The following is a 26,636-nucleotide window of genomic DNA, read 5'->3' as shown; positions in this document are numbered from 1 at the left end:
ATTCCCATGGCAACACACACATTTCTGTCCTGTATGATTACTGCTGGGACAGTCTCCACTGCCATTCAGTGGAAGTAAGGATGGACATCAGGTTCATGGGGCTCAGATCCAAGTAGCCTTGGCAGGCAGGCAAGTCCTCTAAGGAAATGCCGGTTTCCACGGACTCTCCCTAAATCAATTTCACAACTTCCCTTCACAGCTCACAATCTGTTTATTCATTTATTTATATTTTTTGCAGGTGTTTTTCCTGTTTATCCTTCCACGACACCCCTTGTCCCAAATCTCACCAACTATTATTACCCCAACTCCAGATCCATCTTCCATCAGACTCCAAAGGAGAAAGAACTATGGAGTGAGCCAACTTTAATATCTGAAAATATAATTCTAATTGTCTATCAGAGTCACTAGGTCAAGTCTTAACTCTGAGAATCAGTGTTGTCGTGAGCTAATTCTCCTTCCCTGCATGGACTTAAGGCCTTTTGAAAACAAAGAATGGGGTGGGTGTTCCCTCCCAGGCCCCTAACTCTACTAATGCCCATGCAGCTTATTTACTTTTTCTGGGTGGAAATTGAACCCAGGGCCTTAAACATGGTAGACAAGTGCTCTTTGTAGTATATCGGGATTTACAGACTATGGCAGGGATTACTGTCAAGAGTCTAGAGGTGGAAAAAAAGATACTTCCTGGAGCTAGTTTGCTTTCCTTTTTAAACAAAAGAGGACACAAAAAGGATTCCTGGCAGGGTGTTCAGGGAGGGGAGGAGGCTTCTACCCCACCTTAGCAATTCCCTCCTCTCTTCTTTCTCCAGAGACCCAAATAAACCTTGAGGCTACTTAGAAAGCAGAACATAGATCTGCATCACCACACACAACCTGCTTGGTCTGGATGGCCTCTCAGTTCCTGAGTTATAATGTCTTCAAAGCAAAGACTTAATTCAGTGGTTACTGAAGTCACTTCCAGCAATAGAACACACGCTAGGTACTGCAGAGTAGAGGGCTTGTCATCATGCAAGATGAACGACTGATGATCTGGACAAGTGAAGAGGAAGCCAGAAAAGATACTAACTGGCCTCAGGAAAACTGTGTAACCAACACTTACATTAATTATAGATCCACTGCCACCTCCCCAGCAGAGCATGGCAGTGCATATCTGTGGCTGTGGCTAGAGGATGGCGTATTTGAGGCCAACCTGAGCTGTAGCTGTAGTGACACCCTGTCTCCAAAGAGAAAAGCACATCTACTGACTAGACACACATATAAAGCCAAACTCTGTCTTCAAATTCTTCCCTACCTACCAAACGCTGAGCTGATTCAGAAGAGGAAACAAGGGACCTACCTCACTAGCCAGTAAGAGCGCATGGTGATAGTTTATAAACTCTCAAAAGCTACACTCTCTTCAGAGCCAGAAAGACAGTTCAGGAGTTAAGAGCACTGCCTGCCCTTCTAGGAGCCAGGTTCGATTTCTAGCACCCATGTGGCAGCTCACAACCATCTGTAACTCCAGTTCTGACACCATCTTCTGGCCTCCACAGGTACCACACAGATATACATGTAGTCAAACACCCATACACATAAATAAAAACAATTGTATATTTTTAAGGAACTCCTACTAAATAAGACACTTGCCCAAGAGCAGAGTCCTCCGACAGACCCCTAGAACCTTGGTTCTCAGTGCGAGCTTTAGAAACGCTTTCTTCCAAGCTAAATTTGACTTCACGTCCTCTGGCTTCTCAATCTGAGCCACCACTCCTCCGGGTCCAGCTGAGCCCCATTTCCCTACTAGGTTCTGTGACACTTTATCTAAAAGGCTCCTTTCCTTTCCTCTTCCTAATCCAGGGCTTTGCTACCAATTCTTTTGGTACTTCTGGATATAGTTCCTCTAACTATTACTTCACTTTCCACATTTATACAAGTAGGTCCCAAATTAGTGGGAGTTCTTCCATGGCCGATGGTTCAAAAAAAAGTGAAATAAATAATACTTAGAAAAAGAGCCCAGCTCTGTGATTGGTCCACAAAACTCCGTCTCAACAAACAATGCATGCTGGTATTATCACTTGACAAAGGCCTTGAAAGAAAAGAAAGGAAAGGAAAAACAAAACAAAAGCTCATTCTAAACAGTTCAATGTGGAATTCAAGGCTTAGCAAATCTCATGTCATAGCAATCTTACCTTTTCCACTTAACTCAAGCTGTTCTGGAATTAATGGTTGCAAAAACCAACAGAACAAAATAAAACACCTATACTTTTTTTTGGTTGATTTTTCTTCTAAGAGACTGATTAGTGGAGTAAGACAACAAAACATAAAGGCAAAATCAGTAAACAGCAGGCGATCAAAACCTAATGATATCTGTGATTGGAAACAGCAGGCACTGGAGAAGACCCAGGTCCCTGGAAATGCTTGCTCTCGGGCAGAGGGGCGCTACACCTGGCAGCAGCAGGGCAAAAACCTGGCTATCTTCCCTAAAATTCTCCCTTATCAAAGGGCCTGGAAGGGTGGAAATCACAGCAAGCTCTGAACTTTTGCTATAACCTCACCATTTAGGTGCAAGCCTAATGGCATTATGCCGAACATACACTGGGCAAACCTCAACACTTTCAGTCTCAATCTCATCTGGCCTTGAGATCAAGACCCGATAACAGAGTGGTGGGTGTCGGTTCTGTGTTCACACTTTTTCTTGCCGAGATGATGCTAGAGTAAATGGTAGTCTATATATTTTTAAAAGAATTTTGAAATAAAACCTTCATGAAGAGTTATAGTCTGCTGTGATTTCAGAACAAGACAACAGAAAGGAATGGTTTTATTTTTCATTAACTGATTCCCAATCAGCAACAGTCTTATTGCTCCATGGCCAGACATACCTGAGACGAGAGTATGGGGAGAACACTTTTGGATATCTCGCACATCGGGCCAAGCCTCTTCCCAAGGAGATCAGAATCAAACAAGGTGGAAAGCTACCTGAAACCTCTGAAACATCTAATTCCTTTTATTAGGCTAAAATCAGATAATGTTCTGGATCATTGACTAACACCATTTTTTCAGGTTCACTCAGTAAAAACACACACAACACAGAAAATTCCCCTCTGTAAAAGAATCTGAAACTTCATTAAAAAACTAAGTTTGCATATTCTAGTCACCTAAACATTTATCTACTATCCCCTGCCGAGCTGGTGGTAAGGAATAAAGACTGAATCGCACAGAAACTGAGACAGGGCTGCAGAGAGTGCTAATGTCTGTTACCCAGGCTTTAGATTGAAGGTGCAGGAAACCAGCATAGACTTCACTGGCTGACTGCACAGTGAGCTGCGACATTAACACCAGAAGTGCTAACCATTCAATTAGCTTTGGAATCTGAATATGCAGGAATCCTTTGGGGCACTGTGAATTCTAACAGCCTCAGGAGCCAAGGACAGAATGCGGTTTGTGTCTCTTCCAGAAAGTTCCATACACCAAATAAGAGACCATGATCAAATAAACAGGAGCTTTACCTCACTATACATGGTCTTCTTCCTTTTGGAATGTGAGCAATTAAACTGCCTAGTCTATAATTAAAGATGGCTGTTAGGAATGTACCATAAAAAAAAACAAAAAAAAAAAAACCCCAAATCTCTAATCTCTAGAACTGATTACCTGAGAGGGTAGAGGTGGTGGGCATCTTCCATTCTTTATCCCTATTCTCCTAGGTTTCTGAGTCACTGAAAAAAGGGTGTGTGTGTGTGTGTGTGTGTGTGTGTGTGTTGCTAACAAAGATGAGTATAGTGGTATACATTATAATCTCTGCTCTTGGGAACTTGAGTCAGGAAGATTGTTATGACCTCAAAGCCAGCCTGGGCTATAACAGAAGACCTCATCTCACCAAAAAAAAAAAAAAAAAGAAAAAAGAAAAGGCAAAAACTTACTGCCAACAGCAAATGGCAAAGTACAAAAATTATGCTTCGCTAGTTGCTATTTTGTTTTTCCTGCTTAGATAAAGTCAATGGGGCCCTGATCGTGTATTATACAAACATTGTCATCACGGTCAGTCTTCTTGAGCTATGGGTATGCAAAGGTAAACATTTTACTTCACATAGCCTAAAAGACTGGACTGTACTAGAACAAAATTAAATATGCAAACCATTCCCTATTTGTGAGACCTTTTATTATTTTGTCAAAGCTACCATCAAAGCATAAAAAAATTAAAAAAAAATTTACCTGGTTAAATGAAGAGGGGGGAAGGTTTGACAGATAGAAAAAAGAAAAGTCTGGTTATAAAGATTGTATTTCTTTAAGACACACATCACAGTAATTCTCACCTAGGCTGTAAAAACAAGTCTCACTGCAAAGAACCCAATGAAACGACTGTTCTGTTTGCCTCCCCACATGGGACCACTGCCCCACAAAACTACCACCTTCTTGTAGCAATCTGCACAGGGGCTTATTATCTAGTTTGACCAATAAACTCTCAAAGAAAAATGAGGCAGTAACACCTGCACCTCTAGGAATGAAGAGCATGAACAGATGTAATAAAGATGAGAAGAGGCTTGACTACCTTCTGTTCCTGACCAGAGGGGACAGAGAAAGAAAATACCATCTTCATTTGTTTAGAGAAGCAATTCTGTTCACAGACTCCTAAAGAGGAATGCAAAACCCTAGTCTTCCAGCAGTCAGAGGTGTGGATTGATCTGCAAAAGATCCACTGTGGCTGTCGAGTTACAGGATGGAGATCAAGTTAAACACAAGGCTTCTCTGGCAGCCCCGCCAACCACTGGCATCACATTTTCCTGGTGATGTCAGTACAGATGTGGGGCTCTATCCCTGGGCGTTCAGCTTGGCTCAGACAGACCACCACCTATGGAACTCCATGTGTTCTAGTGGAAAACAGAGCAGACTCTTTCAAGACAAGACCTGCTGGGCCAGTCACAGTGAGTGGCTTAGACTTCTCTGGTGTAAGATGCACACGCAAGCGTCACATTACTGGAGATGCAATTTTCACCACAGACTAACAATCTCCCTGCCCAGAAGAAAAGGGTGAATTTACCACCTGCTCTATTCTCAAGATGACACAATGTCAGCATGTACCGTCACCCCCAAAACAAAAGGAAAGCAGGAAAGAACACGAAAACTGCCAGAGGCCACTGGATTCAACTCCTGCCACCTTGAGATGCCAGCTCAGATGTTCCAAAGAATCATCAGTAAGACATAAATTTAGAATTCCTTCTATGATCTCAGAGCGGGCATCCAAGACTGGCCCTTCCATTGCTAACTCTGCCTGAATAGGGCCATCAGCCTACAGAGGGGGCAGGCATCTCAAAAACAAAGCTACATTATTACAGCTCAATAACATCACCCAGAAACAATGTGCTTACCTCACTTATCAAGATTCTCTCCAGAAAACATTTTTAATTGCAGAATTTACCAAGAAATAAGTCCATACTTGCTTCTTCAAAAATGTTTTCCCACTTAATGGTGCTTACCAGCCTTTCTCCGGAGAGGACCTCCAGGAGCTTGATGAGCATCCGTCCATCTCGAAGGTCAGTGTACAGGTCTGTGATTCGGCAGGACACTCGGGCAAGGTGGGAGTTGACCCACTTGGTAAAGGTCTTCTTCTGTACGGCTTCACGCTCATCTGTAAGCAGAGGAGAACTCACTTTACCACCAACCCAGTAGGGACAACAACAGGTGTAAACCAGCAAAGCCCAACTGCCCACCCAGCAAGAAGGCATCAGCAAAACTTACTTCAAATGAAACCTCCACTTAGCGCTGCTTTCTGGGAATGTTGGGATTTAGACAACCCTTGCACACGTCAACTCCCAGGCTTGCAGCCAGCAGAATACAGCAAATGACGGTATGGGCCTCAATCAATTTGACTACAGAGCTTCTGGTGACATACTCATCTCCTATTCCCCGCAAAGGGTGCGTGTAGTGGGAAGTACTACACAATCCAGGAAAGGGTATGAGGCACGGAAACTGCTTCCCTCAGTACAAACATCAAGGCCATGGGTCTTCAGTGATTCAGTCACATGTATTGTGGGCAACAGAGAAAACAGGTAACAGGATAAAGTATAAAGATAACTGCCCAGTCAATCAACAGGAAGGTACGTTCAGGGCACAGTATTACAACAATATACTGAGACTGCCTTTGGGGTCTTCTACAATGCATACAATGAGCATCTCCAAACTTTTAACTACTCACTGAAAAGGAACCTGCTGGTATACACTTCAGAATACAGTCACTGAAAATTCAAGTCATCTGGAAAACATTAGTTTGTTAAGCCTCAGTGATCCAGGTTTTGTCCAACTCAAATCTTAAAACCCTCAACACTGACTCCTAGAAATGGCCCTTTGGGTCATCCACAAATAAGCTTTCAACCTTTCTGTTTTTGCAGGATGCTCTAATGAGGTTGCCGAAGACTTTCAAGAGGTATCCAGAGTATATCCTGGAGCCACCCCATTTCCTGATTGTCAGATACAGAACTAAACAACCACCATTTATATACCTATCTCTGGTTCCACCAGAGCTGAAGCCCCATTCCCAGTACAAACTCTCCATAACGATGTTTACAACAACTGCTGAACTGAAAAAACCACCAGGTAGTATGTAACTCATTCCTACTGACGGAGTGCATGGTCAGTGAGTACTGGGTTCCTAGGTCAGCCAGGGGACAGCAGACAGTCCCGTATCTGGAAGGCTGTGCTGAAGCTTCCATCCACCTACACTTGTGAGGCAATGAGGCAGAGATGATGCTGGACAAGCTCCTACTGCTGTACTCAAAGCCAGGCACCTGGGCCTCCTGCTGTGGTTAGCAGGTCCTTGAGGTCCAGCCTTTCCCTGAGGAACCCCCAATCCACTCAGAAAGAGGGCCCTTCTTCAGGAACAAGGACTAACCAGAAACAAAGGGCCAGAAGGGTAGGACTGGGGGAAGTATGAAAAGGCAGCTAAGGGCATACTGCAGCCTGCAAAAGGAGCTAGGCTAGTGACACCATGACAGGTCAGGAGCACATGCACTATTAATCCCACAATCATCACGATGGACGGTAACTTTACCATCACAGTGGCGAGGGTCGCTTTTGTTGTTGATGTTAAGGTTTGGCTGTTTTGAAAGAGCAGTCAAGAGCAGAGTACACAGACACATCAAATTAGGAATATTTCATAGACTATACCCAGGAAACCAAGAATTCCTGATTCAGATATATTTAGGTCTAACTAATTTCTTTAAAAAAAAAAATGTAGTTTCTTGCCTGGCAGTGGTGGTGCACACCTTTAATCCCAGCATTTGGGAGCCAGATGTAGGTGGATCTCTGTGAGTTCAAGGCCAGCCTTATCTATAGAGTTCCAGGACAGCCGAAGTGACACAGAGAAACTGTCTTGAAAAACCAAAATAAATAAATAAAATTATGCTTTCTTGCATATGCTACAAGAAGCTGGAAAATGTCTTTAATAGGGCCCCTGATGGATATACCAGACTACTAATGAAGGGTTTGGGGTTCAAAGTCACTACTACACCCAATCTATCAAGAGAATAAGATCAATATGAAAACCTGCTTAGATTAAAATATTTCTCAATAAACAAATGCAGTATGTCCCACAGCCTAGCACTGTCCCTTTGAGTACATAAAGAAACACTGGTGGCTTCTTTCAGAAGCAGTAGAAGCCCTGCCCCAGAGTTACAGCTTAACCCCACCCCCATCTCCCCATGAAGACAGAGGTCAATGGTCGGAACAGAGAAAACTTAGCTCAAACACGCCCAAATCTGTGTAAGGAGGCTTCCCAGAGCTGCAGTGTGCCTCAGAGGCTCTAGAAAAGAAGGAGAAAGAAAAGGAAGAGAAATTGAAAAGTAAAAGGAATGAGAACTTTTGTTCTCCTTCCTGTATGTGCCTTTCCCCCAGTTTCAGGTTGAGGAAGAGTACTAGAAAAAAAATCAGAGACTCAGAACTCCACAGGCTGCCACCACCACACTGAAAAAGGCATAAGGATTCTGCTCAAGGACATGAACAACACCCTAGGACTGAGGAAGGGCAGAGACACAAAGTCAGGCCAGCTGATGTGTCATCCTACAATGGAGCGTGTGCGGCACAACACACACCTCTGAAGCAGCAGCAAGGAGGGAGGATCTACCCAGTGGCCCGGTTGAGGATGAGGGAACTGTCCCTGGAGACGCAATCCTTTGTTCCACCCTTCCTGGGAAGGCAAATGACATCATGCCTGTACTCCCCCTTCCCCACCCCAAAGCGGCTAAGGGAGATAGGCCAGACGCCTGCAGAGGACCAGAAGGCCTTTGGCACAGACAGGGAAGACAATGCAGAGGGTTTCCAAGCTCAAGCTGCTGTAGCTGGCCAAGCTATGGGAGGAAGCAGTGGGGACAGAAGGGGAACAGGGCCAGCTGTCAGTCTCAGGAACATGAGGTAACTGCAGTGAGAGGGCTCTTTAAGCCACACACTGACCTGGTTATTTAGACAAGTGGTGTATTATGGTCCCGGGGGACACTGAGCAATGCCTATAGACTTTATTTTATAGTGGTGACTGAAGGCTACCATCTAAAGTGCAGAGGCCAGGGATACTGCTAAACACCCTGTACACAGGACAGCCTCTACCAAACAACAACAACAACAAACCAACCATTTAGCCTCTGGATCTCTGTGAGTTCAAGGCCACATTGGAAATGGCCGGGCGTGGTGACATATGCCTTTAATCCCAGGGAGTGATGGCAGATAGCAGAAAGGAATATAAGGTGTTCACTCACCTTTCTCTCTGCCTACATCAAAGCCTTTTTGAGTTTAACAGTTTGTACAGACTCCATGGTAGCTGAAAGTGCTTGCCTTCAGGCATACTCATTCCACAAAGAGCATGCTGCAAAAGCAGTACGAGTCCTTGTGTGGGTCAATGATTGTGGGCATTTGGTTTCCCTTGACATTTCCACTCTCCTCGTACCCTTGAAGGGCAGGCATTGTATGGCTGTTACCAAATCCAGTCATACACATACATCATAAGGACTCACCTGAAGGCTGCCTGGTATCAAAGAGGATGGTAAAGTACTCAGAGGCATCCAGACTATTTTAACTGCTCATTAGATTAGTTCCTGCTGCACTCTCCATCAAAGATGCATTCTCCATTCAAATCATTTCAGAAATTTACCAGAGCTGAACAATCTTGTAGAAGCCATCTAAATCAACTTTCCTTCTTCAGTGAAAGAATCTCTTCTTCAACACTTAGGTTGTTATTTAAAAATTCTAAGCTGAGCCTTTTGGTATAAGCAGAGGATGTACTCAGTGAGTTCAGGGCTATCCTAGGCCACTGTAAGTGAAACCCTGACTCAAAACACAATATAGAAAGAGGGCTGGGGCAGTTCTGTGGCACAGTGCTTGCCTAGCATGTGCAATGTCCATGGTCCAATCACCAGTATCTTCTAAGCTAAAAAGATAAAGTAGTGAAATCCCAACAGGGTTTATACATGTGTGGCAGAAGGTTATATGACAGATTATAGAAGATAATGTCTCATTTCTAACTTTTCATATAGCTAATGGCACTTACTTATTATTAGCCCAGCCCAGACCTGAGTCTCTACAGTTGTCACAACTGTATCATGAGGTAGGAATTGACCCTGGGAGCAGGCTGGCTCCAGAGCCAGGCTCTCAATGACTGGGAAACAGCATCTCATGTGCAACACTGGGGGGTACGGAGGTTGAAGAAAACACATTCCCATCACACGAGAGTCAGAATTACCGTTACCTGACCATCCTAACCCAAGTCTTCTGAATGTGCTTTATCCTTGAGCAAGTCTCTGACACTGGGATGATGTTTCCACCACAGCTTGTTCCACCTTCAAAGCTAGAAAGCAGGTTTTCCTCCCAGGTTTAAACACTCCTTAGTATCACCTTCCACGATGACTGTCCTTTCAACAGCAAGCACATCCAGAAATAGTGATGGGAGAAACTGAGTCAGATGCAAAAAAAACCCAGCAGTCCTGCACTGATGGAGCATGGTGATGCAGTCACGTGGTGATGCAGTCACGTGGTAAGGCAGAGCTGGAAGAAGGCCCAAACCCAGTTCATAAGCCTCTCGTAAGTACACATTTCAGTGAAAGTGTCCCGTAGCACTGAGAAAAGCAGCCAGTGCTCTTTACCTCTGAGCCATCTCTCCTGTCACCATAGTCTATGTTTTTTAAAGGAGCGTACTTAACAGTTCTGGAAAACTGTAATGCATCAGTAACTATTCAGCCTGAAAAATGTGTTGTAACAATAAGCGCACTTGATTAGCATTGGCCAAGTTATAGAAATGAACAGGCAGCATCCTCCACAACACTTCTCTGCATGGGATACTGCAACCATATTCACCAGACAGTTTTGGCTATGGAAAGGAATGAGAGTCAGGAAAGAGGGTAAAGTCATCAAACATCCTGGGAGGAAAGTAAGAAGTGAAATAGTATGGTTTATATCTGGATAAGAAACCTTCCTTTTACTTTTAAAAAGCCTTAAGAAATTTTTTTTTCCTTTGAGGTTTTTTTTTTTTTTTTTTTTTTTTTTTTTTGGTGGTGGTGGTGGGGTTTGTGGGAGAATCTCACTCTACAGCCTAGGCTAGTACTGAACTGATGGCAACTCTGTGGTCTCAGCCTCCAGGTCACTGGGATTACAGGCAGATACTACTACCATTCCCAGCTTATAAGAGTTATAAGAATGGATGCTAACATGTGGTGGGAGGAGCGACAAGGTTTGGAGAACACTGTCCTCGGCTGGCTAGTGAAAGCCACCCAATCTGAAATTCATGGTAAGCTGAACTGTGTCTAATCTAAGTTCTCATACACTTAGAAAACGGTAAGTTTAGCCAGGAAAACAAAATAAAAAGCTAAAAAGTGACAAAAAAAAAAAAAGATTATAAAGAAGCAAAGACCTGTACCTTCTACAGAAGAAATTAGAATAATTTCAAGTCTAACCCACCAAGTCCTTGCTCTGTGCTTTTCTCTTCATTCTAATGCATCTTAAGCTCGTTGGCCCACGGTGCTCTTTCAAAGTTTACCCAACGCATTGACAGTCCAGATCAGACTCAAGCTTTCCAGGGACTTCACTGAGGGCATCTCTGGTACATTATCCCTGTGCTCCTTATCCAACAGGTCTTGTTCATCATGCATGCTCTAGGCTCTCACCCAAGCATCTTCTTTGCCCTGCCTTTGTTTGAATTGCTGCTTTTATTACAAAGATATTTTCCTTGTTCTCATTTTTTCTTAAGACCCAAGCCAAGATGACCTACCAAGAGAAGAAGTCCTACTGGGTGTCAGTAAACATAATTTCAATCTCATTATCTCTTACTTTTTCAGTATGTGTCCACCTATTCTCTACCAGCCTGCAAACGCCTCAAGGGCAACAGCTCCATTCTTCACCTGCTTAGAGAGTCTTATCCATCCACTTGGCAGAGCAGCTGCACAGCCAACATCATGCATACTTTCAGAGCTCAGAAAGGAGGCTCTTTTTTTTTTTTTTAAAGATTTATTTATTTATGTAAACAGTGTTCTGTCTGCATGCCTGCAGGCCAGAAGAGGGCACCAGATCTCATTGCAGATGGTTGTGAGCCACCATGTGGTTGCTGGGAATTGAACTCAGGACCTTTAGGAAGAACAGCCAGTGCTCTTAACCTCTGAGCCATCTCTCCAGCCCGAGAAAGGAGGTTCTTAATAAATCTTCTGCACCTAGTTGGTAGTCCCCCTGAAATCAAGGAGGGAAGAAATCCCTAAGCACAGAGACATATTCTAAGCAATTAAACACTATCATTGTGCAAAAAAGCTCTCACAATTGAAGTGTTTTTGTAATTGGTTTTTAATGTCTAAAATGTAAATACAATTGTGTTACCTTCAGATAAAGTCTAAACAACCAACTTAGAGCATTTGAAAATTTTGTTTTGTTTTGAACTGTTAACATATGCCTGTAAAGCCACAAAATACACAATAGTATATAACTGCATTATTTCAACACAGTAGGACATTAACATAGGCGCTGGAGAGATGGCTCCATGATTAAGAGCATTGGCTGCTCTTCCAGCAGACGTGGGTTCAAGCCCCACACCCACACGGAGGCTCACAACTGTCTTTTAACTCCTGTTTCAGGATATTCCTGACACCTTCTTCTAGTCTCCATGGGCACTTCACATACATGGTACAGACATACATTCAGGCAAAACACCGAGACACATAAAATAATAAAATACAACTTAAAATTAATATAGAAATAGAAAAATGGCTCAGCAGATAAATGTACCTGCTGCTAAGCCCAATGTCCTGGGTTCAAGCCCCAAGGACCCATATGGTAGGAAGGAATTGGCTTATACAAGTTGTCTTATGATCTCCACACAGTCAGCTGCAAGTACACATACATATATGCATATCAAATAAAAATTTTAGATGTAATTAATAAAAAAAAAAAATTAGGGCTGGAGAGATGGCTCAGCAGTTAAGAAAGCATGTTGCTCTTGCAGAAGAACCAGGGTTTAGTTCCCAGCACCCACATGGCAGCTCAGAACCATCTGTAACTCCAGTTCTTGGCGATCTAATACCCTTTCTGACCTCCTTGGACACCAGGCATGCATATTATGTACATACATACATGCAGGCAAAATACTCATACACATAAAATATAAAGCAAAACAAAAAAATTAACAAGATTCAAACGAGGCCAACTATTGTAAGACTAAAAATTTTAATGATTTATCTATTAAAACAAAACCCTTGAGTCCCCCCCCCCTTTAAGAAAGGAGAGAGACTCTAATGAAATACTAGGATGGGAGGGAGATCCTATATATGTCTTACCTTGAAAAAACAAACAAAACATTTCCCAGGAGCACCATGCACAATGACATAGCAGGAAACCAGAAACAAGCAACTGGCCTTAGTGATAACAGCGCCAACTGTTCTGAGGCAACAAGAGGAAGGAAATCCAACTCCTGGCTGAAGGCCTCCCTGGACTAATCTGGGGCCTTTAGTTCATGCTTGCTGGCCGGCATATAAATAGAACTTGAGTTGGAAATTTTTCCTAACAGCCCCCTTTGATGAACAAAATACCCATAAACATCTATTATAAATGCACATGCAGGACTAGGGATGTATCTCAGGCAATACACTTGCTTAGCATTCATAAGGCCCTAGAATAAATCCTCAGTATCACCACAAATCAAAAAAGGCACATGTAGCAGATATGCAAATCTGCAGGCTATAAAATCAGCTGTGACCAGTTTAACCTGCACCTGCACTCTGCATTGGATGGACAGCCCCGTGTACAGAGATGGTCTTCTAAGCAGCACAGCCTGGATTCTGGCATGGCAGAGCGACTCCAAGGTCACACACCTGCAGTAATGCACTCAGAAAGCAGGCTAAATCCCTGCATGCCCCTTCAGTCCTACTTCAAAGTGAACCCCTTGAATACATAATCTACAAGAAGCCATGACTGTGGAACGAGTTGGGGTTATGGCCAGAGCTTCCTCTGAAAATAAGTGGGCAAATAAATGGAATTATTTCTTTGAAAATGAGATGTAAGAGCCAATGTGAATTAACAATAGTGTACAGAGCCCAAACCAGAAAGAGGTAAAAGGTCTGCACTTACAGACACAGGACTCCATGAAAAATGTTCACCAAGTATTCATTGGAAATGGCACCCTTCACAATTGCTTCAATGCAGAGGAAACCCTATCATGAACCTAGTAATCCACTATTCTCCATCTTCACAAAATATAGCTGGGGAAGCGGCCTGGAACTGCTGTCAGAGAGAAGCGGAGGAGGGCAAACGGGGCCCACCCTGCTGCTGTGTACCAGTGGAGGCTGTGAGGATCTTCCAGAGCTTTAGCTTAGGGTTTGGCATAATCCGTCAACTGCATGAGGAAACGGTGACCCAGCAGAAAATATACTGCCAGCAAAGACACAGCTGAGCTAAGACTCACTTGTATTGGACCCCAAAGAGCCTCAAAGCCCTGCTCACATCCCACACTGTTGAAGGAAAACAGATACCAATCAGCTTGCTAAAAACAAGAGAAAAGGGGAACACAACTGTCCACCTCCAGTCAGTTTCTTGATGATTTTAAAGATCAAATCAGTGGAAGGGAGGGACAAGGGAAAACAACAGGACAAAGAGGGTTGGCTGGCCCAGTCAACCCTGAGTCTGCTGACCAACCAGACTAGCTTAATTAGTAAGTCCCTGACAAGTCAAAGATCTTATCTCAAAAAATGAGGTGAATGGCACCCAAGAACTGACACCTGGGCTTGTCCTCTGGTATCCACATTCAATGTACACATGTGTTGTACCTACATACATATTTAAAAGAACAAATTATAAGTGAAAATCTTAACGTGGCAAGCTAACATAAGTATCAGTAAACTTCAGTCTATGGCCTATTTTTGTATAACCTGGAAGAGCTAGAACCCCACCCTCACTGCAGAAGACACTGGATGAGGGCTTTGTTATACAGTAGGCAGACAGACACTCTACTGTGGTGTATTGTGTTCTCCAAAATATTGTGTACCTTAATAAACTTATCTGGGGTCAGAGAACAGAAAAGCCACTAGATACTTAGGATAGGCAGTGATAGCACACGCCTTTAATCCTAGCATTCCAGAGGCAGAAATCCATGTGTTCAAGGATACAGCCAAGCATGGTGACTCACGCCTTTAATCTCAGAAAGCGAGCCTTTAATCCCAGGGAGTGGTGGTAGAAAGCAGAAAGGTATATAAGGCGTGAGGACCAGAAACTAGAAGCATTTGGCTGGTTAAGCTTTCAGGCTTCTAGCAGCACAACTGAGAGCCCTTTGGATATGAGGAAACAGAGGGTTCCAGTCTGAGGAAACAAGACCAGCTGAGAAGTTGGCCAGGTGAGGTTAGCTGTGGCTTGTTCTGTCTCTCTGACCATCCAGCATTTCACCCCAATAACTGGCCCCGGGTTTCCTCTCCCCTTTGCTTTTTGAGCAAGAGCCTTACTTAATTGCCTAGGCTGGCCTTAGAGTCATTATGTAGCCCAGGCAAGCCATGAACTTATTGATCCTCCAGCTGCAGCCTCCTAAGGAGCTGGGAATCACAGGTCTACACCACTGGATATATTTATCTTTGCATTTTGAAAAGAATGTTCAAAGAAAAGGGTGATGATGCACTACAAAAACCCTTCATGGCACACAATAATCACGTTGTCCTTTATAGTGAAAGTATCTCATTTTAGGTTTAAAACACTTTTATATTATTAGTAGTACCACAATCTGTCAGAGCTCACTTTCAAGTCAACCTCAATTTAGCAAATAAAACTGTCTGAGTGCTGGTTATAAACAAGGTGTCATGCCAGGTTCACACCTCTCTGTTAAGCCAGCTGATACTCCAGAGTGACACACATTTTTTAAGTGCTGTTGCCACAACAGTGACCACAGGCAGAAGATGAACTTGGGAACCGTTCCCCACCCACCTGGCTACCCTATGTGTCAGAGCCTAGGGTATCACCTACACATTAAGAGGGATAGAAACAGCTGGATGCTCAAGACTGGCTTTCCTAACTACCTGCATTCTCTCTGAAGGGCATTCATGTTCCATTACCTCTCCTTCCCCAATACTCCCTGGAAGGAGAGAGAAGTGGATTCAAGATGAACAGAAGGTAATATGTAACAGCTATAAATATTAGGACAAAGTTTCAACATACACAAACACCAGATCCTTGGTTATTAAATTATATGCCAGAATGCTATTACTGACATAGACTAGTACCAACCATCATAACAGGCACAGCGAAGACAAAACACAAAAGGAGCTTAATATCAGCACATGAAGCTAGGTGTGAGTGAGTGGCTTGTTTGTGGTAATTTCTCTAAGTAATAATGCTTTCTAAGAAGCAATGAAGGGTCTGTGAGATGGTTCAGCAGGTAAGGGCATTTGCTGCCAAGTCTGATGATCTGAGTTTGATCCCTGGAACCTACCTTAAGAACCAATTCCTGAGCCTTGCAGTGGTGGCACAAGACTTTAATTCCAGCACTCAGGAGACAAGAGGCAGGAGGATCTCTGTGAGTCTGAGGCCAGCCTGGTCTACAAAGCAAGTTCCAGGACAGGATCACAAAAGAGAAACCCTGTCTTGAAAAAACAACAAAGAATAAAGAAACCAATTCCTCCAAGATGTGTTTTGACCTCTGGCATGTACACACACACACACACACAGACACACACACACACAGACACACACACACACACACACACACACACACACACTTAAAAAAAAATGCCCAAATCCCTCTAAACCAGCCTATCATGTGACACACAAATATACTGGTAAAATTAGGATTCTCTATAGCGAGGGCTGGGCACAGTGCTTGCCAACCATACTTGAAGCCATAGGTGTGCATCTCAGTACCACACAAACAGGGTATGAAGGTACCTAAGATCACAAGAGTTCAAGGTCATCTTTGTCTACATGGGAAGTTCAAAGTCAGCCTGGCAACATACTGAGTATGAAGCCAGCTTGAGTTATCACAGAGTGAGACTGTCTTGAAGAAACCAAAAACAAATGAACATAACAAATTTAAAAACTGGTCTCTGTCTCAATGAACATTACAAATTAGTCATCTGAATCCCACTTGGCCAGTGACCACGGCCTACTGTAGAAACCATCAGGGTTGAAAGGACATTGGTCTATTTCAATTTCAATGTCAAACTCCAAAATGCAATTATAACAGGGACTTCACGCGTGTTTGGGGTAAAGGGGATGAGGATTGTCTACTACACTGGGATTTCACAAATAACTAATGACTGTGAAAAGATTAAAGAACAAAATGTAAAATAATAAGATGAATCCTGACGTAACGTAATTTAAAATAATATACTAGTGTATCAAGTCAAAATTTTACTTCTCAGATTATTCTTCATTTAGGAAGTAATTTCCTGACCCACAAGCTCTAACCCAATTCAAATTCCGTATTTAGCTAACCAATTCTCCACTGCCTAGAGTTTATGACGATCAACAGTTAGCCACAAAAGCCTCTCATTTCGATTTCACATCTAGGGTTAATCAGCCAATGGATGTATTGGTTACTTTTCCGTTGCCTGACCAAAAGAGTGATTTATGAAGAAAGAGTTTATTTTTGCTCATGGCTCTGAGGGAGAGTCTATAATGGTGTTGAAGGAATAGCAGCAGAGACCTGGACAGGAAGTTGAGAGATCACATCTCAACTATACCCAGGAAGCAGAGGGAATTTCAAGCGAAGCCATGCTAAAAACTCAAAGCCTACCCTCAGACTACTTCCTCTACCTCTTGAAGGTTCTAAGACAGACCCCACCTCCCCCCCCCCCAACTAGTGCCACCAACCAGGGACCAAGAGCTCAACTATGTGAGCCCATGGAGGACATTCTCATCCAAACCACCACAAGTAACTACTTATTGAGGACACAGTATGAAACACTGGGAAGGGCATTTAAAGATATTTAAGAGTTCTTTCCCAGGGTGGTGGGATAGCTCAGCAGGTAGAGTCACTTGCTGCCAAGGCTAACAATCTGAGTTTGATACCCAGAACCCACACTGTGGGAAGCAGAAGACCAACTCCTGGGATCCGTCCTCTGACCTCCACAGGCTTGCCATGGCATGTCCACGCCTACACACATGCATAAATGAACAAAATACATTTCTTAAAACATCTAGAGAGTTCTTGACCTAAAAACTAAGCAGTGATGTCCAATTCCTTAAGAATCCAGAGCACTAGCCAGTTCACACCGTCAACTGCTGTTAGCCACTTTTAGAGACTGGAGACGGAAGTTATCACAGCACAGATTAAACACTGAAACCTGCCTCCTAATTTTCTTTTCCTCAACCTCACCCCTATCAGAAATGGGAACAAAAGTCCTTTCCTAGCCAAACACTACAGTTCTGGCTGGCAGACCCACAAGTATACAATGTACACAGCCTTGTTTTTTTTTTAAATTTTTTAATATTTAATAAATCATTTATTTGTAAATAAATAATGTATAGCACACCTAAATAAACATTTGCAAACTGGTAATCCCCAAGGATATCATTTCTGAATTACAAATTGGTAGAGTGAAGCTTCAGTGAGTCACAGGAGCCAAAACTGAAGCAGTCGCTCCTGCCATTCTCCTACTTATGTGATGGATACTTCATCAAGGAGTGTGTTCTGTTTTTGATGCTTACATCAACGAGGTTAGCACAAAACTGTCCTTTGGTTACTCTAAACTTATAGTCCAGAGGATTTTATTTTCCTATACTTGAGCCCCTTCTATACATGACCCTTCAAGCAAAGGGAAAGATTCTTATTATGATTCAAGAGGTTAATCTACATGGAGAATTCATTTTAAAATACTACGCATGTTTTAAAATGAGTTCTCTTTATCCATGTTCTGAATTAGTCTCTCTGCTGAATGGTTTCTACACCTAGCCTTAGTACAGCCTGAAACTTAGGCAACATTGAGAACCATGGGACTAAGTCCAAGGAGGTGCTTCTAAGGGCCTCAGAGTTCTCCACCTGAGAGATCAGTGAATCATCTGCTCCACTCCGTATGACAACACACTTGAAAATACGGTGCATGATTTTTACTTACATACCACCAGATACAACTCGTACCTTTAAAAAAAAAAACTGTGTGCATATGGGGCACGTGTGGTTATCAGAGGACAACTTGTAGAACTGGTTCCCTTCTTCCCCTTTTTGGGGGCTCCGGAGATCAAATTTACATCATCAGGCTTATACAAGCAAGTACAGCCTTGTTTTAAAGGAGGAAGAAATGACCTGATTCAACCACCTGTTATATCTGTGGGATGGCAGGACAGTTCATAGTTTCTATAAGTGGGTGTTCTATTTTAATTCAAACCAAATTTTTCATTCCTAAGAACATAACCAAACTTCTAAACCTACTTCTGTAGAAGATGCTGCATAAGACACAAACAGGCCCATGAATCGACCTCTAAACTACTGATCTATCCAAATTCAATTTTCTAACGATAAAAATAAAGCTTTGAACAGAAATAAAGAAATAAACTAGCTTTTCTGTTTTCTCTGTTGTGGACATTTACGCCTGTTATTAAACATCAATGCAAATCTGTCCCACCAACATGCCCCTCCATTCATTCCACCCCACGCAAGGTGTGGGGACCTGGCTGTTTGCAGTCCTGCCAGTATGGAGGTGGGGTGAGACAGGGTAAACAAGCCTCCTTACAGAGAAGTGCTAGTTACCTCTTCTCTACCAATTTGTTCTTCAGTGGCATTTCATTGCTTAATGAACACCTAAGCCATTTCTCCTCAACAGCCACTATAAAGATAACAATCTACAATCAGTGTGGGAAGGGCTGGAGGCTCAAACATGTTCTATAAGCATTACAGACAGGAGAGATGCCACTTACATGAGAATTAAACTATAACCCTACTCCTTACACGTGAGGAGTCCTGTCACTTTAGTGAAGACATGGAGCAACTGGCATACTTGTGTGTGGCTGGTAGAAGGATAAAATACGTACCTCCTCACCTATAGACATCCACTCTCTATAAAAACTTATGTCAGAACAAAGATACATAGGATGATACATACAGATTTTTAAAGTATTTATACCTAAGAACAATGAAAACAAAAGAAAGGGCTAAAAACAAAGGTCAAGAAAAATTAAAATATGGCAGTCACAAAAGGCATGTACACATTAAAAATGAGGAAACCCAAGAAGGCAACTGCACATTAATGAATGTAGGGAGTCTACAGAACATACATAAACGCATACATAGTGTACTGTATAATGAATGTTTAAATGTAAGTTATGCATATGTACAGAAGTATGTTTTCTAAACTCTTAGTCACAATTATCTCAAAGGAGCACAAGCAAAGACGGAGTCATTTCATTCCATCTGCAGATTTCTGTATTACTGGCTAATTTCTCGTTTTAAAACAAGTACATACCAATTTTGAGAATTTAGAAACCATTTCCATTTGAGTGGGAAACACCATACCACTGTTACCCAACAGAACTCAGACTTGCCAAAGGGCTGAGACCCATGACAGCAAGACTTAAAAAAAAAAAAAAAAGAATAAGAAATATACATTTGCTGGCACAAGCCTTTGAGCCCAGCGCTCGGGAGGCAGAGGCAGGGGGGGTCTCTGAGTTTGAGGCCAGCCTGGGCTACAAATCGAGTTCCAGGACAGCCAGGGCCACACAGAGAAACCTTGTCTCAAAAAACCAAACCAAATAAATAAATAAATAAATATTTGCACAAGTATATGTTGGAACCCTGGAACTAAAGACTTAAGAAAGATAGTTTTGCAACTTTCTGCCGTCATGTACTTTAAACAAAAATGAAATAATTTACCATTATTTACCAGGATGAAGTGTCTAAGCCAACCAAGATCACAAAAAACCAAACTCCCAGGTGGGTTTCCTCTTTACCATGGCTTTCAGAGCCACCCTGGCTCTTGGCCCTTATCATTTCAGTGACCCCCATCCTCACCCCAACTTGAAATCACAAAGCAGCATATCTGCATTCAGGGAAGACACAGGGAAAGTTCTTCAATAGGATCTGGAGGCAAGCAGTGATTAATTTATAAAACATATAGCTTGAGGCAATTAGCAGCAGCAACAGCAACAACAAATGTTTACTTGAGGGTCTTTTTATCTTAAGGCTGTTCCTATGGACAAATGCTCAGGATTCATGAAGTTCAATGAGACCAGCAGCAACTGGTAATCAGCTTGTGAAGAGGAAGCAGTAATAAAAGGGGAAGGACTTTACTCAGGCCTGGGACAGTTCTTTAACTGAGGGCTGTCCCTGAGCCCCAAAGTGGTCACAGGGCAAATTAAAGGTTAAAAACCAGACAACCACATACAAAAATCAAGCAAGCAACCACAACTCCCCAAAGCAAGGAAATCAAAACATGAAAGCTCTGCAAGGTTGGCTTGCCAGTCTAGAAGAAGAAACCAATTAGCACTAAGGCCACCCAGGCCCAGCCAAGACTCCCTGGAAAGCAACAAAAGACACTCATGTCTGGACAAGCAGGACAGCCAACAGGGTCAGTGTCACCATAAACCTCTATGCAGTCAGTCTCTCTCCACAGCACTGACAATGTTGAAGGGCTAATGAGGAAGATAAGCAGTTACAGCTAGTAAATTTCCCATTCAGATCAAAAACAAAAACAAAAACCAGTAACAACAAAACCACAGTGGATGAGCCAGCAACGGTGGTGCATTGTATAATCCCAGCTGCTAGGGAGGCTGAGGTAAAGGACACCAAGATCACGTCCTGCCTGGGCTTCAACAAGGTCAGCATGCCTTAGGGGCAGAATTCTTGCTTGGCATGTACAGTCCTAACACACACACACACACACACACACACACACACACACACACACACACACGGAGGGAGGGAGGGAGGGAGGGAGGGACGGGGAACACGAGGAAGGAGAACCGTGAACACTAAGATTACGATGCCATTACACACACTCATATGCACCCTTCCACACATACACAAATAAGCAGCTGCGCAACACCACTGATCTCAAATCCCAAGGCTTGAGCTTAAAATTGTTCTCCCAGTCACAAGGATCAACGTGCTCCTCATGTGCTAAGTGGAGCACACAACGGAACGCTAACTGCCAACGTGGGCAAGAAGCCTCTGAATGTTGCTGGTTTGCACCAAGTTTCAAATACTGTTTAGTTCTACATGTAGTTAGTTCTACCTTTAATCTCTACCACTTGACATGCCAGCAAGAAAAGAAATCTTACAAAACAAAGGCACCCTGAGTAACCTTCAAGAGGCGATTTTCTCCAGAGAAAAACAGCTTCCCAATCAGCCACCACTTATGACATTCCAGGTTTCCCTCTAACCACAGTGGAGGCTTCCTTCCCCAGGAGGTCCAAGGCTAACAGAAGCAGCCCAGAAACCCTTCACCCCAGCTTCAATGTGAATGAGTAAAAGGAGGACGTTAATTATTCACACAACAAAGGCATGCAGGCTGGTCCTGACAACAAAAAGAGCAGTTCTCAGATGCTGCTTCTGCCCTTAAGAGAATTGAAGGGCGTTTAGAACAGAGATTAGGCTTTAGAACCCATTTCCAAGGTCAATATAGCTAACTGCTCTAGGCTATTGACTTGCACAGTCACACTGTACTTTCTAGAAAAGCCTGAGAAACAATAGAGTCATTTCAATCTAGATGCACCAGCTAAAACCAGTCCCCAAGTTCTCACCAATTCTCTCAGACCTACCTTACATAAACCCAAGGTCAGGAGTTTCTGAGACTCACAAAGGCTCTTTTCAGAAGCAGCTTCACCTGACAACTAGTGCTGCTCTGTGTGAGGGGCCCCATGCAGCCGTGAACTTCAGCTAAGTGAACACACTGGGATGCTGAACATGCTAATGCTACTATAGAGGGAAGCCCTGCTCCTTGGGTACTCAGGCCCGACTAGGGGTCACATCCACAGACTCAATCTGGAGAAAATAGCAGGATATAGGCCAATACACCATTTCCTCCCTCTGAATGACACACCTACACAGACTACAAGACAAATGTAAATTGTTCTAACTCACTTTGACCATGCACTTGTTATAGCTCCTTCTACATTTTAAATACACTGCAGCTTAAAGTAAAGGGAAGATCCCATGGCCTATATAAACCAACTTTATGCTTATGGGAGAACAAAGGAGGAAACAGAATACACATGTTCACACAACAAGGTTTCTCCGAAGGGAAAAGTGCACCAGCAGTATCTCAGTATCTTTCAGACCTTCCCAAGAAAGAGCCACATTTCCTTAAGGCAGAGAAGACAGAAAACAGGGCCCATCAGTTTTACGATGAGTCTGGTGATTCTGGACTGAGCATAATTATCGCATACACACAGAAAAAGTTACCACCAGGAGAAAATGGCTCAGATCAAATTAAATCATAAATATGAATAAAAACCTTGCTTCTCTGGTGTCAGATTTACAACATAATGACTAGCTAGCAAAACCAAGTTTGTGGTTATAAGATCTTAACAAGCATGGATAAACCTCTCTAAAAACTGTTTTTACATGATTGGGGAAATTTAAAAAGTGGCCTAAAAAATGTAAATGGCAGCTGGAAATCTTTACTTATGCTAGGGGACAGCCAAACCCAAAACAGGGCTCACTACTTCATTCACATGTAGACAGCAGACTACCAAGTGCCCAGTGGGGCCTAAACTTAACAATGAATGGCCGAGCAGGTGAAAACGTTTAAAATCAAAAAAATTCAACAGCCAAGGGCGGTGGTCGGTGTGGCGAAGGCCTTTAATCGCAGCACTCAGGAGGCAGAGCAGGTGGATCTCCCGTGAATCAGAGGCCAGCCTGGGCTACAGAGTAAGTTCCAGGACAGCCGGGGCTACACAGAGAAACCCTGACTCAAAAAACCAACCAAACAAACAAACAAGTCTGGAAGCAGACTGCCTGGGTTGCAATTCTGGCTACACTTGACTAGCGGAGCATTTCTGGCCAACAATCTCCCTTGTGCCTCACTCTATTCATCTTCATGATGGCAATCACACCTCCCTGGGATTTGTTAAGGAACACAGGAATCAAAGCAGCAAAACCTCTGAACTGTACATGCACAAGGTGGTATCTATCTGCAAGTCTGGTTTGGCTGCTTCGGGAACACTAACCTCGCCAGGTACCAGCCTGAGCTGAGGCTCTCATTGCAACCATGTCCCAGTATACCTTCCCATTTTCCCTCCCGGGGCTTCACAGCCCATTATTTCCCTACAGGACTGACTCTGTGACCTCAGAACAGAAAACCCAAACTGTTTAGATTTGGGTTGTGTTGTTCTGGGGGTGGCAGTGGTGCTTTTTCTTTTTTCAGTTTTTTATTTTTATTTTTATTTTTTTTAAAGCAGTGGGCATCTATCAGAGCCTGGGGGAGGGAGCATTTGGACGAATCAAAGTGCCCGTGTATAGCTGTGCATTTATTTACAGAAGCCTTTAGATTTGTATCAGGAAACCTACAGCCCTTGCTAACCTGCAAGAAAACTGAAACACCAGCCACTTGTCTACTGCCACTTGCCAATGTTGGCTGCTAAGCAGCAGATTCTCTGCACTGATGCCAGCATTAACTTACAGCTAGCTAGCAAAATGGAGGCACAAATTTCAAATAATATGCATAAATAATTGAAACGGGGAGAGAAAATCTATCATATCCTAGGTAAACTCCCCCACTATATTACAGTTTTTCTGACACCCTCTGTTCATAACCTGTACCCCATGCACCTATCATCACATAAGCCTGTCCTGTTTTTGATAATTCTTCCAAAATTACTCTTTTGCCGTTTCTGCCTAGGCTTCTCTTTTAGAATGTAACTTCAGATAATGACTGTGCTTTATACATCTGTGTTTCCTGTACATGTATACCTGTAACATGCTTGCTCATCATGACGTCCACTCTCTTCTTGTACATTATGCTGTTCCAACAGCCTGCTGCAATGGGCAACAACTAGAGCACATTATAAGTAACTGGCTTTGAAGCTTTATCAATAAGGTTTCAAAAGATGTTTTAGAAATCACAACTAAGTCATCCAAACAGTAGGAACAATGAAGCACTAAGCAGGGCCAACAGCCTTCTTCCGGGGCCTACATATGCCCCAACATCAACACTCTAGCTTTACTTGAGCCAAGCCAAGCAGTATCAGAAAAAGGAAGACCAGGAGACACAGTGATTAAGCAGAGACCTTTTCCCTAACTCTGCTGTCATAACTAAATTGTACTAAATGTGGGCACTATTACCCAGTATCCACCCATGCATGTTTGTCTTATACTACAGGCTAATTTTTATCTTAGGAGAAAGCAAGAAAAACAAGGCTCTCTGTTGGGATACAGCTTCCTTAATAAATGTAAACAAATTTTCCTCTCCTTTGCTTCAGATGATTGTAGACTGATTCAAATTGAGTCCCTGAACAAGACACACCCTGAAATGGAGCAGTCTGGCTGTCACTGAGTCATTGCAGATATTTCACCCAACAGCTCAATCCAAAGCCCTCACATTGCGCCCAGTGAGTCTATAAATCTGTCTCTATGTTCAGAAGGATCCCGACTCACAAAATCTCAGTGTCACAAAAACGAGGCTAGCTACATACTCCATCCTCCAAATACCTTGCTTGCCTCCATGGAGACTATTATTCGCATGTGAGAATGTCAGTGATGCCCTCCCTTCAATGTATATAGAGGCATTACTTCCTGCTCTTACAATGCCAATGATACACAAATTAGCTGACTGCACTGTTTTTATGGAAGGATTTAGTCATCGGCAACAACAGCTTTATAAAAATAGGCTTTAGAGACAGGGAGTTTAGCTCACTCAATAAACCACTTGCTTTGAAAGCTTAGACCTGTTCAACCCCTAGAGCATATGTTAAAAAGAACAACAAAGCAAATGAGCAAAGAACTCAGGTAGTGGGGGAGGGTTGAGACAGGTCGATCTTTGGTGGTTGCTGACCAGCCAACCCAGCCTAATTAATAAGAACCTGGCCCGTGAGACCCTGTCTCAAAAAACAAATTAGGCCCAGCACAGTGGTACATGACCTTAATCCCAGCACTAAGGAGGCAGAGGCAGGTGGGTCTCTGTGAGCTCAAGGCCAGCCTTGTCTACAGAGTGAGTTCCAAGACAGCCAGGACTAGAGAGAGAGAGAGAGAGAGCCTGTCTCAAAACAACAACAAAACTGAGCAGGTCAGGGTGGCTCGTGCCTGTTACCTTAGCACTTGAGACACTGAGGCAGAAGAATGACTGGGCTATATAACAAGACCCCATGTCAGGGGGAAAAACAACAAAATTTTAAAAACACCACATGATAGACTCCTGAGGAATGACTTCTGTCCTCTACATGCACACATATGTATACACATGTGTGCCTACACACATTGAACATTTACACATGTACACACACAGACACAAAGAAAAAATTGGCTTTTAGTTCAAAGAAATGTTAAAAAGCAGCCTTGTCTTGCTATAGTTTCACCTACGCTAGTTACCTATTTGTTTTATTACTTGCCAGGTATTTCTTTTCTCTAGAAACATTTCACCTTACTACAAGTCTCAGGTTTCTCAATCCACAGGACAGATATGATACTACTTACCTCATAGGGTGTCTGAAAGGGTAAGTGTGTGTGTGTGTGTGTGTGTGTGTGTGTGTGTGTGTGTGTGTGTGTGTGTGAGTGCACCTGGCTCATACCCCAGCTCATGTCGGGAAGCACCCCACGCCTTTTTCTTAAAGGCACATTCAATGAAGCAGCAGCAGCTTGTGGTTTAACTTTGATACCACAGATGTAGAATGTGGTGGTAAGGGTGTAGCTTCCCATTCCAAACCGGATGGCACTAGTCATGTTTCTCATAGTATCACTGGTTTACCATGCGGCCAGTTTGAGTAGGATGCATCTTAAAGGGTGGGTAATTTAAGCAGCAGCTTGACAGCAACTGGTGGCTTTCTGACCCTGACCTAGAAGAGCTGACCTCCAGAGGAAAGGGCAGAAACCATGTCTTATACTACCACTCAATGAGTTCCACAGCCTGGCTGGGGGGTGGGGGGGACGACAGACAGACAGACAGACAGAAACAGAAACAGGCAGAGACAGAGAGAACTGTAGGAAGTGCTGCTAGACAACTTCCAAATGGTGGCCACACCCAGCCACACCTAGGTCATCTCAAGATGATAAGTATCTCAGAAAGGAGTGTGTGGAGTCATGGTGT

General features: G+C 43.1%; 1 protein-coding gene across 5 annotated transcripts in view; it reads right to left on the bottom strand.

Annotated features, from left to right (window-relative positions):
- The window catches only part of Sptbn1 (spectrin beta, non-erythrocytic 1), a 174,544-nt gene that overhangs the window by 60,615 nt on the left and 87,293 nt on the right, over window positions 1-26,636 (bottom strand). For all 5 annotated transcript variants that reach the window (XM_028891552.2, XM_037208906.1, XM_028891551.2 and 2 more), the window contains one exon: window positions 5,448-5,599. In XM_028891552.2, the coding sequence (XP_028747385.1) occupies window positions 5,448-5,599 (152 nt within the window). The remainder of the gene's footprint in view (window positions 1-5,447; window positions 5,600-26,636) is intronic.

The sequence above is a fragment of the Peromyscus leucopus genome, chromosome 10 (genome assembly GCF_004664715.2).
Source record: "Peromyscus leucopus breed LL Stock chromosome 10, UCI_PerLeu_2.1, whole genome shotgun sequence".
Lineage (NCBI taxonomy): Eukaryota > Metazoa > Chordata > Mammalia > Rodentia > Cricetidae > Peromyscus > Peromyscus leucopus.
The sequence above is the reverse complement of the archived record's forward strand: the minus strand, read 5'-3'. Positions and strand labels throughout refer to the sequence as shown.